The sequence below is a fragment of the Echinops telfairi genome, unplaced genomic scaffold (assembly GCF_000313985.2).
Source record: "Echinops telfairi isolate 266 unplaced genomic scaffold, ASM31398v2 ScPeMD7_7412;HRSCAF=8450, whole genome shotgun sequence".
NCBI classification, from domain to species: domain Eukaryota; kingdom Metazoa; phylum Chordata; class Mammalia; order Afrosoricida; family Tenrecidae; genus Echinops; species Echinops telfairi.
In genome coordinates, this window is record NW_022111312.1 from 13,852,119 (window position 1) to 13,871,378 (window position 19,260).

The 19,260-nt window shown below is 48.7% G+C and overlaps 3 protein-coding genes across 9 annotated transcripts in view; 1 reads left to right on the forward strand and 2 right to left on the reverse strand.

Annotated features, from left to right (window-relative positions):
- RILPL2 (Rab interacting lysosomal protein like 2) overlaps window positions 1-798 on the reverse strand; it is an 18,727-nt gene extending 17,929 nt beyond the window's left edge. Inside the window, exon 1 of the mRNA XM_004709612.2 lies at window positions 463-798. Coding sequence (XP_004709669.1) covers window positions 463-798 — 336 coding nt within the window. The remainder of the gene's footprint in view (window positions 1-462) is intronic.
- A 6,659-nt stretch (window positions 799-7,457) lies between these two features.
- On the forward strand, window positions 7,458-12,092 carry SNRNP35 (small nuclear ribonucleoprotein U11/U12 subunit 35). Of its 2 annotated transcripts, XM_045296803.1 has the most exons (3): window positions 7,458-7,589; window positions 10,534-10,632; window positions 10,954-12,092. In XM_045296803.1, exon 3 carries the CDS (start codon window positions 10,957-10,959, stop codon window positions 11,725-11,727), a length of 771 nt encoding a protein of 256 aa, XP_045152738.1. In that variant the 5' UTR covers window positions 7,458-7,589; window positions 10,534-10,632; window positions 10,954-10,956; the 3' UTR covers window positions 11,728-12,092. The 2 variants fall into 2 exon arrangements, with proteins under 2 accessions (XP_045152738.1, XP_004709788.1); XM_004709731.2 differs by lacking the exon at window positions 10,534-10,632.
- A 2,970-nt stretch (window positions 12,093-15,062) lies between these two features.
- Window positions 15,063-19,260, reverse strand: part of RILPL1 (Rab interacting lysosomal protein like 1) — a 35,154-nt gene continuing 30,956 nt past the window's right edge. For 2 of the 6 annotated variants that reach the window (XM_045296854.1, XM_045296855.1), the window contains exons 7-8: window positions 17,445-17,468; window positions 15,063-15,902 (exon numbers count right to left, since the gene is read on the reverse strand). In XM_045296854.1, the coding sequence (XP_045152789.1) occupies window positions 15,758-15,902; window positions 17,445-17,468 (169 nt within the window). In that variant the 3' untranslated portion in view covers window positions 15,063-15,757. Of the gene's footprint in view, window positions 15,903-17,444; window positions 17,469-17,727; window positions 17,816-19,260 lie in introns of all 6 variants that reach the window. The other 4 variants (XM_045296857.1, XM_045296858.1, XM_045296856.1 and 1 more) reach the window with 2 other exon arrangements.

Sequence of the window (19,260 nt, forward strand, 5' to 3'; positions counted from 1 at the left end):
CTTTCTGTTTTTGGTTTGGTTCATGTAGGATCAAAAGGAGCCCTGGTGGCATAGTGGTTAAGCGTGGGGCTGCGATCCTGCAGGGTCAACAGTTCACCACCACGGGCAGCTCTGTGGGAAAGAGACAGCGGGTTTCTATTCCCATAAACAGTTGCAGTCTCGGAAACTCACCGGGGTAGTTACCCTGTCCTACAGGGTCGCTAGGCATCAGCGTCAGGACCGCCGTGGGTAGGATTAAAGTGCCAATGGCACGTGAAGGGTTAGACAGGAACCTTGGGGGCAGCGAGGGAGGGCTAACCGGAGGAACATAGCGGAAAGGGATGGCGAGAACGAACGTGGCGCAACTCCACGCCTGTAACCCATGTCACTGAACCGTGCGCCCAAGTAAAACAAATGACCAGAAAGGGAGGCAAAGGGGTCCCTGCGCCCGTGGGGGTCCTGGGCGCGCGCCCCTCTGCTCACCTGGGCGGCATCGGCCGGCGGGTCCCCGGTGCGCAGCGCCTGCAGCTCCTTCCGTAGGCTGTCCCGCTCCAGCCGCAGCTCCTCGGCCTCCAGGCTGCCCTCGGTCACCAGCGCCTCCAGCATCTCCAGGACACGGACGATCTTGAACTGTAGCTGTGTCACCTGGGGGCTGCTGCCCAGGGCCATCAGCTCACGGCCCATCACGTAGGAGATGTCGTACACGTCCTCGGTGGTCAACTGCGCGGGACTCTTGCTGAGAGCCCCCTCGGGCCCTACCTCGGGCCTCGCTCTCTCCTCTTCCTCCTCCTCCTCTTCGCGCACGGGGGGCTCCTCCATGGCCACCAGGCCCCGGCAGCCCTGGACTTGCTTTAGCAGGCTCGCAGGAGCTCACTTCCTCCCCGGGCGCGGAGAACTTTGCGCCGGACCAGCCCCCGCCGGCGGAGCCGCCAATCGGCGCGCGGGGCGGGGCGCGTGGGAGCGCACGGTCCCGGGAGGGCGCGCGCGGCGGGGGGCTCAGCCGGGGGCTGTCACCTGAGGGAGGGTAGCGAAGACGCAGCACGCTGACAAGTGAGTCCAAGGTGGCGGGGCAGCGATTCTCCGAGCCCGGGAGCCTTCGCCAACTCGCGGGAGGAGGGGACCTGAGCTCCGCCCTTGGTGACCGCGCGGTTAGTGAAGCCGGGTTTCCATGGAGACAGAAGGCGGAGTTTCCACCTTGAGGTTGTGGGAAGGAGGGTCAAAAGCCCCAACTTTTTCCTTTCCGTTTTCAAGTTTTCCAGCCCTCGAATTTGCATCTCAAGTGCATGTAGGTCCAGGCTTCGGTTGGAGGGTATTTCCCCAAGTCCGCCTCTGCGCTGTGGTCAGCACGTAGCCAGCTGCCGGGGGATCCGACTGCCAGCGTGACCTGGGGCGTCTGTGTGCACTCTGACCCTCAGGGCAACGGAGGACCCTGGGCAAGTCATTGAACTCCTGTACATTTTTTCATCACTTTGCTAGGAGTTCCTGGGGGCAAGAAGGGTTGCTCTGATGACTCCCTAGCTGAAAGGCTGGTGGATCAAACCCACTCAAAGCTCCTCAGAAGACAAGCCTGGCCTCTCCTACTGAAACTCTTACGGAGGACAGCTCTGCACACACAGGGTTGACATGAACAGGAACAGACCCCACTGGCAACCAACAACCACAAGAGTAGTACCCGGTGGTGGGTCAGGTGCCGAGAGGAACACAAGAGATTCTGGGGTGCAGCAGCCAGCCAGCCCCCTGGCAGCACATCCCTATGGCTGTGGGGTGGCCGGGCAATCAAGTCAGAAATCACTACAGATGCCCAATCAATAATACCGAGGGCACTAGCAGTGTGGGTTACAAAACTCAAATCCACTGAAGTTGGATCAAAGTTGGGAACGGCCAAGGGCAGGAAACACAGTAATGGAACTTTCCTCTTTCTCCTGGGGATACTGGCAGCTTTCTCAGTAGCAGATGTACCCCATTGTCTCCACACGAAGGCTCAGAACAGCTGTTCTCAACCTCTGGGGCACCTTATTTCCGATGGTCTTAGGAACTGAGACACCACTCCTCTATCTGTCTCCAGGCGGGTCCCCCACATGCAGATACGCCCACCTAGGAGTATCAGGTGTGAAGACTGTTACCCAGGCTGCACCATGCTTCAAGACAAAATTTCATTGATTTGTCATTAGCAATAAATATTTCACAATATGTAATTACATATTGTTCTTGTGATGAATCACTCTACTTTCATTGTGTTTAATTTGTAACAATGGAAAATACATCCTGCCTAACAGATATTTACATTATGATTCATAGCAGGAGCAAAATGACAGTTATGAAATAGCAACGAAAATAATTCTATGGCTGGGGGCCACCACAACATGAGGAAATGTATTCAAGGGTCCAGGCATTAGGACGGCTGAGAACCACGGCTCTAGAACCAGGGTGAACAGAGGACAGGGCAGAACAAACAAATCAATGGAAGAATACAATCAAACAAGGCCAAAGTTATGTCCAGAGGTTATAATGTTCTTGATAGCCAAAGCAGGGTCAGTTTTGTTCTTTATTTAACAGTTTTATTGATGTATAATTCAGATACCATACAACTTAGTGGTTTGAATATATAAAAGACTTGTGCAATCATCCCCACACTCAATTTAAGAATGTTTTCTTCTTTCTTGTACTCATTATTACCTCCCCATTCCAGCTCCCTGCCATAACCTAAGAAACAATTACTGTTTCTATAGATTTGCCTATCCTGGATTTCCTGTAAAGCATACCCCGCAACACACACACACACACACACACACACACACACACACACCACACACAAAACAAACCCAAAGTGAAAAAAAAAAACCTAAAGCAGGAAATTTTGTTTGTTTGATTGGTTGGTTGAGAGGTTGATTGTTTTTTTGTTTTGTTTTTCACACCTGGCTCAGTAACTTGTAGTTCAGAAATGACCAACATCAAGTGATTTAAAACCCAAGATAAAATATTAGGCTCACCATTTGTAAAATATGAATTTTACACAATGGGATATGATTCCAAAGGAGTGCTGATTGTTTAGCTATGGAAATAAATGAAGTACTGATTCATGCTACAAAATGGATGAACTTGAAGACATGCTGCTCACTGAAATAAGCTGATTACAAGAGACCACATACCAGGGAGTTTCCAAAACTTCCTGGAAAAGGGGAATGAAAAGACAATGAAAATTTCCCATGAGCTCTTGGGGGCCTCCTTGTTTTATTTTGTATTGTGATCTTTTTGTGTTAAAAGCAGTAATTTAAATGTACTCATTTAAAATATATGATCATCTTTTACATTGTATTTTGATTTCTTTTTTAAAAAACTAGCACCTTCAGAAATGGAAATAGTCTTCTCAAAGCAAGGTCAGAAGAAAGAATTCAATGCTACTGAGATTCTTTTTTTTTGCTACTGAGATTCTTTGTATACCTTCAAGGTCTCCAGGATTGGAGCCCTGGTGCTATAAGGGGCTATACATTGTACTGCCAACCTCAAGGTTAGCAGTTCAAACCCACTAGCCAATCCACAGGAGAAAGATGAGGCTGCCAGCTTCTGTAAAGATTTACAGTCTCATATGAAATCTAGAAAAGATAAATCTGTAGCCAGTAACTGAAGTAATGGTTTCTTGGGAGTATGTCAGGGGAGTTTTGGGGAGAAATGGAGAGCTAATAACAATGAGTACAATAATCAAGAAAATGTTCTAAAATTAATTGTAGTGATGTAATGATTATGCAACTCTTCTTTAGGATTACTGAACTATTGAATTGTATTATATGTGAATTATAAACCATTAAAACTTAAAAAAAAAAGATTTAGTCTTGGAAACCCACAGAGGTAGTTCTACCTTGTCTTATAAGGTCACTGTGAGTAGAAATCAACTTGATGGCGGTGAATTATTTTTTAAGCCCCAGTATTGTCTGCATCACTGTCCTTGTTACAAGTTGCTTCTGCCTTGACATTTAAGCTTTCCCCAGAAATTCACCATCTAAGGGGCCCTCTCTTCCTTCCTCTTGCTCCGTACCTTCTTGTTACACAGTAAACCCAGTGTCTTTCCTTTAAAATATCAAAATGCCTTCCTTTGAGTAGCCCTGCTTCTGATATAAAAATCAAAGATCCTTCTGTTCATTAATCTAACAATGTATTTACTGGGCATGTACCCTCTGCAGTCTGTAAGATTATTGTCAAAAGGGCTGCCAGAAATCCCTGCCTTGAACCTCACAAATACAGCTTTCTAGTTCATAAACTATTCCCTTCTGACTCCTGTTTCCTCTTTACAAACTGGAAAGGACATAAATATAGCTACTCCTGATCACTGATGTGAGGATGAAGTGAGATCATGCACACAAAGGGTCTAGCATGGGTTCTAACGTCAGTGATCATTGGCTCTTTTTAAAGATAAAATGTCATTAAGCGTCTCTGGGTGCTTTCATAAAATCTGATCTGTCGGTGTGTAATTACAGCCCTTCTCTCTCCTTTCCCGCTGGGCAATTGTGTAAATGACAGCAGTGAGTTTGGGCAGAGGTTCTGAAAGTGTGAGATCAACAGCATCAGCATCACCTGGAAACTCAAAAATGCAGATTCACGGCTGCCACCCTGGGCCGACTGAATCAGAAACCTGGGAGTGGGCAGCAATTTGGGCTTCAACAAGACTTCTCAGTCACTCTGATGCACGCTAACCTTTGGGAACCAATGAGAGTGCTACAGTCAGACCACCAGGGTTCGAATCCACAGTTGATTGAGTCGATCCTGACTCGCAGTGACCCTAAAGGACAGAGTATAACTACTCAGGGTTTGCAAGACTGTACATCTTGACAGGAACAGATAGCCTCCCCATTCTCCCTTGGTACAGCTAGTGGGTTTGGTCACCAACTTTGCAATTAGTAGGTTCAATGCTTGGCTCATTATGCCACCAGGGTTCTCTAGGCAAGTAAATTATCTCCTGGGGCTCAGTTTTCCCAACTGTAAAATGGAGATAATGATAGATTCTCTACGCTTGTTGAGAAGTGCTTAGAAAACTAGTTGGCACATAGTAAGTGCTCAATAAATCCCAGCTATTAGAAATTATTTTTATCATGACATTACTAAATATAAGAAATTTCCCAAGTTCTTCTATTTATTTGGGAACAGGGTTTGTAGTCGAGCCAGTGACACACATGGCACATGGCAACAACAAGCTTAAGAAGAAATCCCATTGGTACATCATGATACAAAGTTTTAAAAGTAATTTCAGAACCCAGTTTCTCCCTGCAATGTAACACAGGCATGCCGTGGTGGCACCAGTTGTCCTTATTCTTTTCCTTTTCTCTGGGCAGAAACCAAAGAATGCCTTAAAAAGCGAACCGGGTGTAAAAAAACAACAAACAAAAAAACCTGGAAAAAAAACCCAAACCTGGTGTAAAAGAAAAAAAGGGAAATGGGAAACCAAAGTAAGTGGTTGGTTTTACTCGTCATAGAAATGTAACTGTTCATGTTTGAGGTCAACATCCACACACGTGAAAGTGCCATCAGCAAAGACTTCCCCATTTGGCGCATCAAACAAACAAAGTCTTACGTACTTCAGACTATCTATGAAAACACGTTATTTCCTGAGCGGCACATTCCATGTGAGTTTCTTCTTGTTCTCAAAATAATTTTTTAGGTCACGACTATTAAATCATGCAAGGAAACAGCAAGGATGTGGGAAATTTCCCTGTCTGGTTTAAATGCATATGATTCTGGGCCAATGACTCCATCCCTAGGGGATGAAGGTTTTAAGGAAAATAATCTGGTTGCAGGAAGGGTGGTGGTCGGCACTTGTTTTGTGTCTGTGTTTATATAAGAGCTTTTTTTTTTGCCTTCGCTGCTGCAGTTTATTCAGGGTATCAGGGTATGTGTGGAGTGCAGGGGAGAGAGTGTGGGGGCAGATACAGTCAGGGGTGGCTACTGAAGGGAATTTCAGAGTGCTTACGTTAGACAGGAAATCCAATTACTAGGAAAGGACCTAACAATTGGTAAAGTAGAAGGCCAGGAACAACAAGGGAGACTCTCAGTGAGGTGGACGGATGCACTCCACATTGACTTACAGACACAAGCTGAAAGAATGCTAAGGGGAAGGTAACCTTTGGTTGGTGCGCAGAACCAACCACAGCCACAACAGTAAGTAGAAATAAGATTATCTTCTTGGGAAAAAAATGAAATCAGTCTTGTCAGAAACCACCTCCTTGCAAGGATTCATCAGTAAAATGAGTGACTGAGGCATTTCACAATACACTCATCATCAGATTTTAGAAAGCAGGTTTTTAAACAATGAGTTTCAGGATGGAACTGAATCAAGTCCCAATCTCATCACATGTAATTTGCTTGAAGTACCAAATGGGAAGATGAGATACTTGCTAATGGAATCCCCAAATTTCTGTATGTCCGTCCAAATACTGACACCTTCATTTGTATTTAAATGTGAACCCATCCCAAAATGAAACACCATTGGAATGCATTTGCTTATCCAACCTATCATTATTTATTGCCCGTGGTCTCTGCCTTCCCTGGCCCGTAAAAATACCTCTCCAGGTTCTTCACTCTTTTTAAAAGATCATCTGGGAATTTGCTAAAAATGCAAGTTTTCAGAAATCCTGAGTTCATATATTCCAGCAGGCTGCCCTTCCCTCTCAGCTGTGTATTTGCCATTGACTAAAGTCAACGACTCCGAGCTCATTTTGAGAAACTGTTTCTTGAAGGTGAAAAACAAACTAAATAAATCCATGGGTTATTGAAACTCTGAAAAGCATGCCTCTAATATCAAGTGAACCGGCACATGCCTTTTTAAAGAAATAAAGCATAATGTTATCAGAGAACGATAAGACCCCTTAACTCTCATTCACTGCCATCCAGTCGATTCCATCCAGTGACTCTATAGGACAGAGTAGAACTGCCCTTTGGGGTTCCTAAGGTTGTCAATCTTTTAAAATTTAATAACAGTTTTAGTGGCACATAACTTACATATCATACAATTCAATAGTTCAAACGTTCGATTATATCATGGAGAATTGTGTAACCATTACCATATCAATTTTAGAACATTCCCCCCCCCGCCCCATTCCACCATCCCCCAAGGGTTGTCAATCTTTGTGGGAGCAGAAAACCTCATCTTTCCCCCTCAGGGAGCTGGTGTTTCAAACGCTGACTTTCAGCCCACCTTGCAACCTACTGCGCCACCCACTGGGCCACCAGGGCTCCTCGGCTATCGGAGCAATTCAGCAGCTTCCAGACAACTGCACATTCGACAGTCTTTCAATGCAAATCCGCTCAAACTGGCGCTTTTGCTCTTTGCATAAAAATGAAACAAAAGTAAAAAGGTAATTTTCCTCGAGGTTCTATGCCACTGACCTGCGATACATTTAATTATTTTCCGCAAAACAAAAAATCAAAAACTAGCGCCTGTGGCGAATCAGCTTCTCCGAAAGTAAAGGTCCGGTTGAGGTAGACCGGAAGAGTCGCTTGTCTCTCGGACCCGGCGCCAGTCCCTGTGGGAAAGGAGCCTGAGGCAGCCTGAGGTGAGGTGAAGCACTTACAGAGCGCGGGAGCCAAGCTGATGAGAAAGAAAAGGGAATTCGTCCCGGACGGTGAGTCTGCGCGAGTCTGGGCCGCCATGTTAAAATCTGGCAAACCTTTTGGAGTTGCGTTGAGGGGAGTGGGGGTGAAGAGGAGGGCTGGAAGGATGCCCCCTTCCATCCTGCGTCTACCAGAAGGTTCGGGGCCCCGAGGGCCGGCTTCTAAGGCGGGTACCTATGGGGGTCTCGGTATTTCTATGGAAACCTCTTCCTTGGCCCCACTGCGCATGCCTGTCGGACTTGGGTCGGTGGTTCAGTTTTGCTTCGCCATTGGGTGGAAAGAGCTGGAAAGTTAACCCAGAAACCCGGTAGACAGGTGTGACTTTAATTTTTTAAAAGCAGTTCTTATTTGTAGCACCAATTCTCGCTATAGACCACTTCGTTGACGTTTTCTCAGTAATTCATCACCAGTGAAGTGACATCCGGTTACATTTAATCGTTAAGAACCCCGAAGCACAAAATACTGGATTGTGGATGTCCTGACTCCCAATCCAATGTTCTCTTTCACTTTCCCAATGCAACTCCACAATCTTCCCCGTCTCAACCTTCCTCCTGGATCCAGAAGATAGCCATGCATTGAGGTTTGCGCAGGCCCCGGCCTTTCAGTGGTTTGGGGTTGCTATCTGCCTCATAAAGCATAAAGTGGAAGCTTTCTCCTCTGAGAAGACAAAAGTCGTCTTCTCCTTTGGAAAAAGCCTTCTACAGAGCTGTCCTGGGCGTTTGCCAGGCACAGAGGTGGCAGAGATTACGATGTGCAGTCTGGGTGAGCAGCTGAGGTAGAGAGGAGATCAGCACCAGTAAGCGCAGAGCCAGTTGCCTCCAGAGAGCCTCATTGTTACCCCAGCTCGCCCTGGTGCCCTCAGATCAATTCCCACTCCTAGTCAGTTTATGGAGCTCAGTGGAACTGCTCACCAGGGTTTCTGAGACTGTGAGTCAGCACCATCAGCTTCATCTTCCTCAAAGTGGCTGGCCGTGTTCGAACCGTGGACGTACAGGTAGCAGCCCAACACTTAACCAGGATGCTTTAGTAATAAAATAACCATACCGTTTCCAAAGGCGAAATGAAAGCAAGCACGATGAGACTGCAAATCCAGAGAGATTATCAGAGGAAATCTGGAAAGAGTGCTACCTCAGAAGACACCTTGTTGGGAGGATTCATGAGATTTGGTGAAGGGTATTGCTCTCTTGGCATTTCATCTTTGGTAGAAGAATGCAGATCAGGAAGTTCACAGAACAGTCACACGTATCCTCTGCAATTCCCTCCAGATTTTCATTTGAACTGGAGCTCTATGTATAATAAATACAGGCACACCGGTTTTACTGACTTTAACAATTGGAAAGTTTGTGACTACCCTATATTGAGCAGTCTGTTAGTACTGTGTTTTTTTTTTCCCCTAACATGTTTATTTACTTTGTATCTTTGTATACATTTTGGTCATTTTTACAATATCTTCCAACTTTGTCATCCAATGGTTGCACAAGCTAGTGTAGATAGAACTTTTCTATGCACTGATGTGGTAAGTGAAATTACTTGTGGTCTTTTTACCCATGTCTCTGTAATTCCCACATATGATTGGGTAGGATTATGCCCATAATCGAGGGGATTGGCCAGTTTTCCCTTTGCCCTGGGCATTTGAGAGTCATCTCAGAAGCAGCGAGGGGAGTTCTCTGACCGTGAAGAAGGAAGTGTTACCCGAGAAGCATGAGAGACCCTTGTCTGAGGGAGCAGTGCCACCAGAGGCTGCAGCACTGAGACCATGATACAGAGCAGAGGAGTAACACCAAGACAGTGAGGTAGAACAGTGGGCTTCCTGGCTCATGGAACAAGACCGAAGCCAAGAGCCCACATTAGAGACTGAGGACCAGAGACAGGCATGCCTGCCAGCATGGCTGAGAAGAGACATTGGGTACAAAAGAATTGTACGCTTACTATTTTCTGTCTCTTACTTTCCCATATAAACCCTCATAATCTTAAGTATTATCAGTGAGATGTGTGTGACTGTGGCAATGAATTATTGAATCCAGCAGAGCAATAGAATACCTTGGGAGAGATGGTTAATGTCAGGAAATGGTAAAGGAGGAAGGTGGAGGCACATCTGACCTCTTCCTTGTGGCAGTTGGCCTTGGGCTGGTGTGGAGTTGGATTCTCCTTCCCCTTTCTGAACCCTTAATTCTTAACACCAGTTAGGATTCCTCCTACTTCCTTGAAAGTACCGACTCCCTGTCTTTCCCTCAACAGTTCACACCACTGGGAATATTCTGGTCCCATATCTCCACTTCCGAAGTTCTCCTGGTCCATCCAAGTTCTGCTCCAAGCCCCACCCACATGAAGCAAATGCACCTCTCCCATAGCTTATTTTTGCTATTAGGAATAAGGATGTTGACACAATGGATGGATGTATGGATTGTAATAAGACTTGTACGAGCCCCCAGTAAAATTATTTTAAAAATGAGAAATAAAGATGCTATAAATAAAAAAAAAAACAAGGAATAAGGATGACCAAATCTACTTCACTGATCCCAAACTGCCAAATAACACCTCCCAACATTGACTCTCCACCTGTCTGAAGTGTTGTCAAGCACCTTAGTATTCCAGCAAAGAGTCACACAGTTAACCTAGGTGAGAAGGGACGACAGTTGGACTGGACTGGACTAAAATGATCCTAGCATTGCATTCTCAAACAATCAAAGGGTAAACCGAGTAGCAGGGATGAGATCCCATATTCCATGTATCTGTTGTAAAAACTCCCAACTTTTCTCTGTGCAGCCGAGCATTTCTGACAGAACTTGTCCTGCTAGGCAATGAACCTTTCCTACTAAAACCAAAACAAACGTTCTCAGATGGACTTAGTCAGAATTTCCCACCCCCAGCAGTTGGCATGTTTGGAATTCCTGGTAGTGTAGATGTTTTTGAAATGCCATATTTAAAACATTTTTAAATGCCATTTTTTCACAGTTCTAGGTGGGTTTTCCTACGACCATCTTAAAGTCCCTGGTGGAAAGAGAGCTTTGATTCTGATCCCTGTGCCATCACAATCAAAGGGCTTCATCTCTGGTAAGGGTCCTGCCATGCCTTAGTGACCCAGCAGGACAATCCACATGGGGATCAGATGCAAAACCACTGTTCTCTGCTGTGTCTTGAGAGGAGGGTGGAAGAGCAGACACCAGCTGCTTCTGCGCCTCACTTCCTGCCTTTGAAAGCAACTGCTGACTCCCTTTACTGCCTGGGAGACCTTTATCTCTGTGGGGCTCTGCTTCCTCCTGTGCTGGCAGGAAGGGCTGAGTAATCGCTTGGAACCATGGGGCTGCTGGGAGAACTACTGGGTTCCTGGTACAAAGCAGACAGTACCTAAATGCTTGCTGTTATCCTTCTCAGAACATGAATAAATGGATGCCCATTGCCAAGGAGTACGACCCGCTCAAAGCTGGCAGCATCGATGGCACCGACGAAGAACCCCACGACCGGGCAGTCTGGAGGGCGATGCTGGCCCGTTATGTCCCCAACAAAGGTGTCACAGGAGATCCCATGCTCACCCTGTTTGTGGCCAGACTCAACTTGCAAACCAAAGAGGAGAAACTAAAGGAAGTGTTTTCCCGATACGGTGACATCCGGCGGCTCCGGCTGGTCAGGGACTTGGTCACCGGCTTTTCCAAGGGCTATGCCTTCATCGAATACAAGGAGGAGCGATCTCTGTTGAATGCTTACAGAGATGCAGACGGTCTGGTCATTGACCAGCATGAGATATTTGTGGACTACGAGCTGGAAAGGACCCTCAAAGGGTGGATTCCCCGGCGGCTCGGAGGAGGGCTTGGCGGAAAAAAGGAATCCGGGCAGCTGAGGTTTGGGGGACGGGACCGGCCTTTTCGAAAACCTATCAATCTGCCTGTTGTTAAGAACGACCTATACCGAGAGGGGAAACGGGAAAGGAGGGAACGATCACAGTCCCGGGAACGACATTGGGACTCCAGGCCAAGGGACCATGACAGGGGCCGGGAGAAGCGGTGGCAGGAGAGAGAGGCAGCCAGGGCTTGGCCTGAAAATGACTGGGAGCGAGAGAGGGAGTTTCGAGAGGACAGGCCCAAGGGCAGGGAGAAGAGGGACAGAAGCAAATGGAGGCCCAGCAGCAAAACGGATGAAGACAAAGCCTAGTCATAGTGACCTCAAGGTCTGCACTCAACTTGCCAGCCTTGTGTTTGATTATACGGTACTGTCGAGGACGGGGCTCAGAGCAGATCGTCGTGGCAGTCTGGAACCCAGGTTCTAGGTGCACACACTGATGTGACGGGTTTATCCTCTCAGTTCTGTGTGTCCCCCGTGACTGCCAGAACAAGGACCACACACCAGGGTTTAACAAGGGGTTTAACCCGCCTTGCCCCTCCCTCCACTCCTGGTGGCTCTGGGAACTCCTTGGCAGCCTGTTGTCACATGGCCACCTTTTTTCTGTTAGTTTGGTCTGTTTTTCTTTTATTGTAGCTTGGGTGGCAGTCTACTCAATAAATTAGTATCCTATTCAAGTTTCCTCACCTTTTTTGATAAGTTAGTTGTGATCCCTCTATGTAACAGCATTCTTCCCACCCTGTCCCTGGGTCCCATTTCCATTTGTCTTGCTCCCTTGCCCCTTCTTGCCTTCTGAGCTCTGTCTGCGCACATGCTGTCCTTTTGGTCTCCAATTGCTGAGGAGCAAGCTCCTCCCCCCGGCTGCGGCTAGTCACTTTCACAGGCATCTGGGGTTTGGCCGTCAACGTACCTTTCTGGGGAACACTGGGCAGTCCACTGCAAGTTTATTCTGCAGACCTGTGTGCAACAAAGGGTGTGTTTACCCTGCAGCATTGCTTATGAAAGTGAAAGTCGGATTTGCCTGCTCCTGAATAGGGGGCTGGATGAATGTTACTAAATCATACAAAGGGTAGATCACAGTATCTCACTTTGGGCACTGGTGGTATTTAGGGCCAGGTGGGCCTTTGCTCTGTGTGTGTGTGTGTGTGTGTGTGTGAGATGTACAGCATCCGGGCCTTACAGGAACCCAGCAGCACTCGCTTCTCCAGCTGCAACAATCAAAAATTGTCTCTGTTGTTGGGTGTTGTAAGGTTGGCATAGCAGCCCTACCAACAACAAAGGAAAGTCTGCCCGTCCTGTGCCATTCTCTTAATTGTGCTTCAGCCCACCGCTGCCACCACTGTCCACCTTGTGGAGGGTCTTTTTCTTTTCTGCAGACTCTCCACTTTACCAAGCATGATGTCCTTTTCCAGGGACTAGTCTCTCCTGATAAACTAAGTCTCACCATTCTCACTTCCAAAGAGCATTCTGGCTGTACTTCCTCCACAACAGATTTATTTGTTCTGGCAATCCATGGTATGTTCAATATTTAATTCAAACTACCCAGTGTCCCTTGGGGGACAAAATTGCCCAGGGTGGAGAACCACTACCTTCCATATTGATGTGGTGTGAGTGAGTCTCAGGATATTTTAAGCTAAAGATAAAAGTAAAGAATAGCATGTATATAGTCTGCTACCTTTTAAGTACAAACATTAAGGGAGTATTAGAAACATGTAGGCAAGGTGAGTCAAAAAGTATTGTTACACAATCATAGAAACCTTTATTAAACAAATATCAAAATGTGAAGCTATTGTTCCTCAACATGCCCTCCAACTAGGCCTATACACTTTTGAAGGTAGTGTTCCCATCTCTCTCACCCTTCACCAGAGAAGTCTGCACTTTTCGATTGACACAACATCAAAATGGTAGTTTGGGGCATCCTTGAGGGGCTCAACTTGTGTTCCTTTGAAATGTTGTTTGGGGAACAAAAAGAAATTTAAAGGGTCAAAATCAGGACTATAACTTGGAGGGATGGAGGTTTTCCAACAAAACCCAAGTAGGAGAGTTCTTGTTATCCTCGAAGAATGAGCAGGTGCATTACCATGATGGGTGGAAAAGAACCGTTGGTGCAACTTTCCTGGCTTTTTTCCCCCGATTTCAGTTTTGGTTTTGTTTTTGAAACTTTCCCAATAAGTCCTGGTGATTGTCCTGTGTCCTTAGAGAAAACCTATCAAAATGACCTTAGGAGTCTCGGTTGCTTTAAGTTAACTAAGCCGACCTCTGCTTTGAGTTTCACTAGCCCAGCAGATCCTCTCAGGAGCCACTGTTTTGACTGGACATATTTTCAGAAAGTGCCCTAACTCGATTAAAACAAGAGTCTTCCTGAGAGAACCTGTCTGCAGCCACCCACTTAGTGCAGCGACATGTTGAAACATGTTTAGAATAATCCCGTGCATGGATAAGTTGAAACCCTAGTGCCATACACTTTGACTTACTGTCGTGTGTATATATGTAACCACAAATATAATTACAAAGTGTTTCTAGAACATTACCCAAGAAATGGGTAACTATGGTTAGCCGTGGGCATCATCAGCACCTGTGCCTTTTTTCTGAGAGGATGGCATTCTCCCGGGAAGCCTGGGGTGAGGACTACTGATCCAGAGCACCCCTACCTACCTGTCTGATCCTTTGGTCGGCATAGTGGAGACAGGACTCCACTATAGAGTCTACAGAGTGACCTGGTGGCTTTCAGCAAACAACAGTAAGGTGTGGGCACAGCTGCCCCTGTCACATTGACTTGCACACTTTCACAGGAAAAGCCACTCTCACTACACATGTGCCCACAGATCTGCATGCTGGTAGCCCCTCAGGGGAGAAAAAGACAGTGTTCCCTGGGCAAACCCTGAAGCCACCATTGCAGACAGGGTGTCTGTGTGCTCAGTCAAGTCTCTCCAACAAACTGTCCCAAACCCCATCCCCAGCCGCTTTGGGACATTTGTCTTTTTTATCAGGGGACCAAGTGACTTTAAAAACAGAAACAACCTAGCTACCAGCCAGTTGATACCGACTCCTAGCAACCCCTTGTAGGGTAGCAATGTGCTCCAGAGCGGTTTCTTTGCTGATTTTTTCACACACAGATTGCCAGACCTTTCTTCTAAGGCACCTCTGGCTGAATGTGAACCTCCAGCCTTTCAGTTAGCAGCCTAGTGTGGTAACCTTTGTACCACGCATAAGGCAGACCCAAAAGACCCACTACTGCAAAGGCCATTCCAGTTCACAAGGACCCAACAGGACAGTGTAGAACCCCAGAGGGCTTCTGAGGCTGTAATTGAAACAGACAGCCTCATCTTTCTCTTGACGAGCCGCTGGTGAGTTTGAACTGCCTACCTTTTGGTTAACAGCCAACACTTGTGCACCCATGCCGCTGACATTTAGCCAATTCTGACTCAGAGCAACCCTATGTAGGGTTTCTGAGGCAGTAAATCTTTATGGGAGCAGACAGCCTTGCTTTGCTCCACATCTCTCCCTTGTGGTTTTGAACTGCCGACCCCATGGTTAGTAGTCCAAGGTTTACCTAACAGTGCCACCAGAGCTCCTTCTCACTACCCACAGTGAAGGCTAGAAGGAAAAATGATGCCAAGGAAAAAAATCCACACGAGATGTTGCAGTATGTTACCCTTAGCAACTTTGTTTAGTTGGTTCTGCGTCCCTCACAGCAGACCCCAAGGCACAGGCACCCTCGCCTTGCACAGCTACATGCTCTCTGCACTACCAGGAACAAGGTGCAGCGGAGAATCACGGGCTCTTACAATGTGGCCTCCAGTTTCAGGCAGGGGAGCCACTGTCCCGATTACCTGTTGTTGTTTGAGCTGGACCAGGGGTGGGCCGGTGGCCAGTCCATTTTCTCTCCTGTTGCGCCAATGCCATGGACATTTCATGGGCACTCCTAGTAAAAGGCTAGCACTTCCCCACCTCCCACTTAACATTCCCCACCTCCCACTTAACACACGTAATCAAAATGATCTCTATACAGAGGAATCTAAACCAAGAGCATCTCAAACAGCGAGTCCAGTGGCAGGTGATGGATTTGGCTTAAAGACGGTTGTGTTGTCCTAATGTGAAGTCCAGCCTCCGTTCAGAGGATTATTACTTAGATAACCTCAGGTGTTGCAATCATCTACGGACAACAGTGGGAGCCCTGGGCAGAAACAAACCAGCCTCTAGAGTTTGGCGCCCCTTTGGAAAGGCCCTGCCTCCAGGCAGGCAGTGTTCCAGGGCTTGGTACCCAGGGAAGCCATGGTGAGGTGGATAGGGCCTCCACACCTGGGGCAGGTGCTGGCGTACGCACAGTTCAGGTCCTAGGTCACAGGTGCTGCAGGGCTTCCTGTCCTTGCTCTGTGTAGCTGTCCTCCCGGTGTGAGTTTGCCCACTGGCCAAAGGACTCGTGGACATGCGTGCTCCTCTGCGTGTTGGCCAGACGCTTTTTGTCTCGGGAGAAGAAGCTAAACCTTTGGAGAGGGGGCAGGAGAGAAAGATGTGAGCAAGGTCTCCCCTAAGCCCAGCAGGTGCCACACGAGGTGCTGGGTACATGGAGCAGCAGATGCAGGAAGGGGGCAAACAATCCAGGCCTCAGGCAGATGAGGTTGGGTGAAGATCCTGGTTATTCTAAGGAAGCAGCACTGGGGACAGAGGGGCCGTGCATGTCCTTTAGTCACGTCACCTGAGTGAGAGGTGACACGCTGACCACGGGTGTGTGTGTGTACATGATGGGTGAGGGGCCATCCTCCGGCAGCCCTCCAGAGGATGCCAGCCCCTTCTCAGCGGGCCGCTCTAACTCACTAATGACAGGCTGAACAGGAGTAGCACCACACAGGCTACATGGCAGGCAGGATGATTGTGATGTAGACAGAGACCTATTCTGAATTAAGTATGGGGGTGGGGGTGTCAAAAGACTTGTGGGGAAATTCCATAGTCTTTCTGTTCTGTTCTGCCCTGGACTGTTGGGAGCCCCTGGGGATCAGGAAAAGGTGTCAATGCCACATCAAAGCCGGGTTGTGAAGAAGGCCTCTCCATGAAGAAAAGCATACAAAGTACGTGAAGTTGGTGTGCGCGTGTGCATGTGCACGCACACAATTACAAGTTCACGTGTGGGTTCTCTTAGTGCTGGGACCTACAAAGTTCCATTTCCATCTCATCTGGTGAACATAATCTCCCTTCTGTGGTCACTGGGATCCACGATCCTTGTAGGCATCATAGTAACCGAATCACTTCTCATTCATTCCCACTGCCATCGAGTCGACTGCGACTCACAGAGACCCACAGGACAGATGCTACTGCTCCTGGGGGTTCCGAGACAGTAACTCTTTATGGGAGCAAGCAGCCTCCTCTTTGTTCCGCTGAGTGACCTATGGGTCTGAACCACTGACCTTGCGGTTAGCAGTTCAATGTGCACCCCACTGTGCTGCCCAGGCTCCTTCTGAATCACTTCTACAAGGAATAATAACCCAGGTTTATCTCTAGAAAGGCTCTGAAGACACTAGAGTCCTTCTCTCTGAGAAGCATGTGTGTGTGCCAGCAAGCAGGTGGAGGCTAAGTGTGGGCGCTTCCCAGGATGCATTACTGTGTTTGTTATGAAGGGGATTGCTCCACATGGTCTGCAAGGTTGTGAGCTATCAGAAGCAGGCTGCCACACTGTTCTTCTGCAGTGCCTCGGGGTGGGTTTCAAGCTGCTAGCCTTTCAGTTAGTAGTCGAGGGCTCAGCCGTTGGTACTACTCAGGGATGCCTTCTGCCATGTGAGCCCAGGAAGCGAGTGGGCCAGAAATGTACCAGCTCACTGCAAACCGGCAGGAGAGCAGGTCCTGGCCGAGGAGACGGAGAGGAGGAAGCAAGCCTGGGCCCCTCCTCTGCTTCTCTGTTTGCAGCAAGTGCAGATGGCTTCCTGGGGATGGCTTGGCAAGATAAAGCAGTTTAGAAAGCTCCGGCGTGAAGATGGAAAACACAATGTCAGTGCCACTCAGGGAGGGGGGTCACAGAGACTCGGCTTACTGACCCGTCACTCAAAGGCCCATCTTTACTGGAACACGGACATGGTGGTTTTAGAACGGAAACAGAAGAGACAAAGAGAATTATCGGTGACAGCCGAGACTTCCAGGGTGTCACTCAGGCCAGGTGAGTGCAAGGACAGGCATATATGGATGTTTCAAGTAGGGGACTCACAGGGTAACAGGGTGACAGCCATGCAGCAGCTCAAGTAGCCAGGAGGAGAAGCCAGCCCCGCCCAGCAGCCATGACAAGGGCACACCCCAAGCGGAAACGGGAGGAAGGGTGCCTACGAGGGAGACAAGTCCTCGGATGGGCTGCAGCGTGGGGTCGTCTATGATCAGTCCCGCTGCCACCATGGGCATTACGGCTGTAAAGATCCTGCTCAGAGAAGCACAGACACACACGGAGCATGAAAAAGAAACCCGCCACAGACGGTCCTGCTGACGGGGAAGACCACTGAGGGAGGCAGGGAAGGCGGAAAGGACAGGAAGGCACCTTCTGTAAGAGGCAGTGGTGGTGCCCTGGCCTGGGGATGGCAGGGAGAAGGAGGGCAGAGTGGCCGGTGGACAGGACACAGCCGAGGGCCCAGGGGTATGCCCACAGGAAACCATTGGGAAATCTCAACAGCTTTGATGTCCTCTCCCTAAAGGCCGCCTGGACACAAGTGTCAAACCACTGTCTCTTGTGGCTTGAGTATTCCTTGTGTAGGGGGGTGCCCTGGGGGCTGTCACAGAGCAGCAAGGATCAGCATCTTTGCAGAACCTCCTGCATGGCTTCTCACGTGGCAGTGGCAGTGACAAGACGGGGTGCACAGGGCCATTCCCCAGAGGCAGTTTTCTGTTCAGGGGCTCCCAAGCCACACCAATCTGCTCTTCTCCACCAGGACTCCTCTGAGCATGACAGGGTCGGGGAGGCAGCTTTGGACATGCGCCCGGAGAAAGGATCATCCCCCTGGAAACAAGTGTTGGGGAACCTGGGATGTCTGGGGTAGAGGGGGCCTAGTGGAGCTTGCTGGATAGGTGGTGAACAGACTGCCCTCTCCCTCCCCTTCCCCATCTTTCAGAATACTCAAACAAACCAGTTTCCCCGGGTGGCATTTCGAGCGGGATAATGAATGGGTGCTGTGAAGATTCAGAAGCCAGGTGGGCACTAAGTGGGAGGATGGGACAGAATGCATACTCCTCACTACCATTAGCCCCTTGGGTGGCCACCCACTCTGAGACCAGCCTTTCCTGAAATCAAGAGGCCAGTTGCTGGGATGGAAGCATCTTAGTTCCCCGCCACACCCCCTGCTGGCCAGCCCACCAGTAGGAAGCAGCTGTGGGGGACTGTGAGGGCTAGTGAGGGATGTCACAAAGGAGGCACTGGTGCCTGGTGTGGATGGGACAAGGCTGATGTCACTCAGGCACTCCCTTGTGACCTTCCGGGCAGTGCCAGCTGCCAGATCGCCAAATCGCCAACTATTCCTGGACGCACTGTTTGACTGGCCACAAAGCTCTCTGGTTCCTGTGGCCTGCTGAGCGGCTCAGCCCAGAAACACAAGCAGCTGGACGGGCCGGGTGCACTTTTGAGATAGGGGACTGGGCCGCCAGCCACAGCTGGTGACTCAGCAGCCATGGAGGACAGGGGCCACCTCCCAGCAGAGACTGTCCTTTGGGCTCCTGTTTGCTCCGCAGGAGTCCCAGTGGGGCTGGGAGCCCAGTGTGGGGCTGAGAGCCCAGAGTGGTGTGGTTTGGAGCCTCAGAATGTAGCTGCCCTCTGGACAAGCTTGGACAGTGGGTACTCAAATTCTAGCCGGGGTCCTACCCTAGTCTGATCTACAC

Excerpts from the sequence above, each read along its gene's own strand:
- SNRNP35 (XM_045296803.1), top strand. The coding sequence starts at position 10,957 with ATGAATAAATGGATGCCCATTGCCAAGGAGTACGACCCGCTCAAAGCT.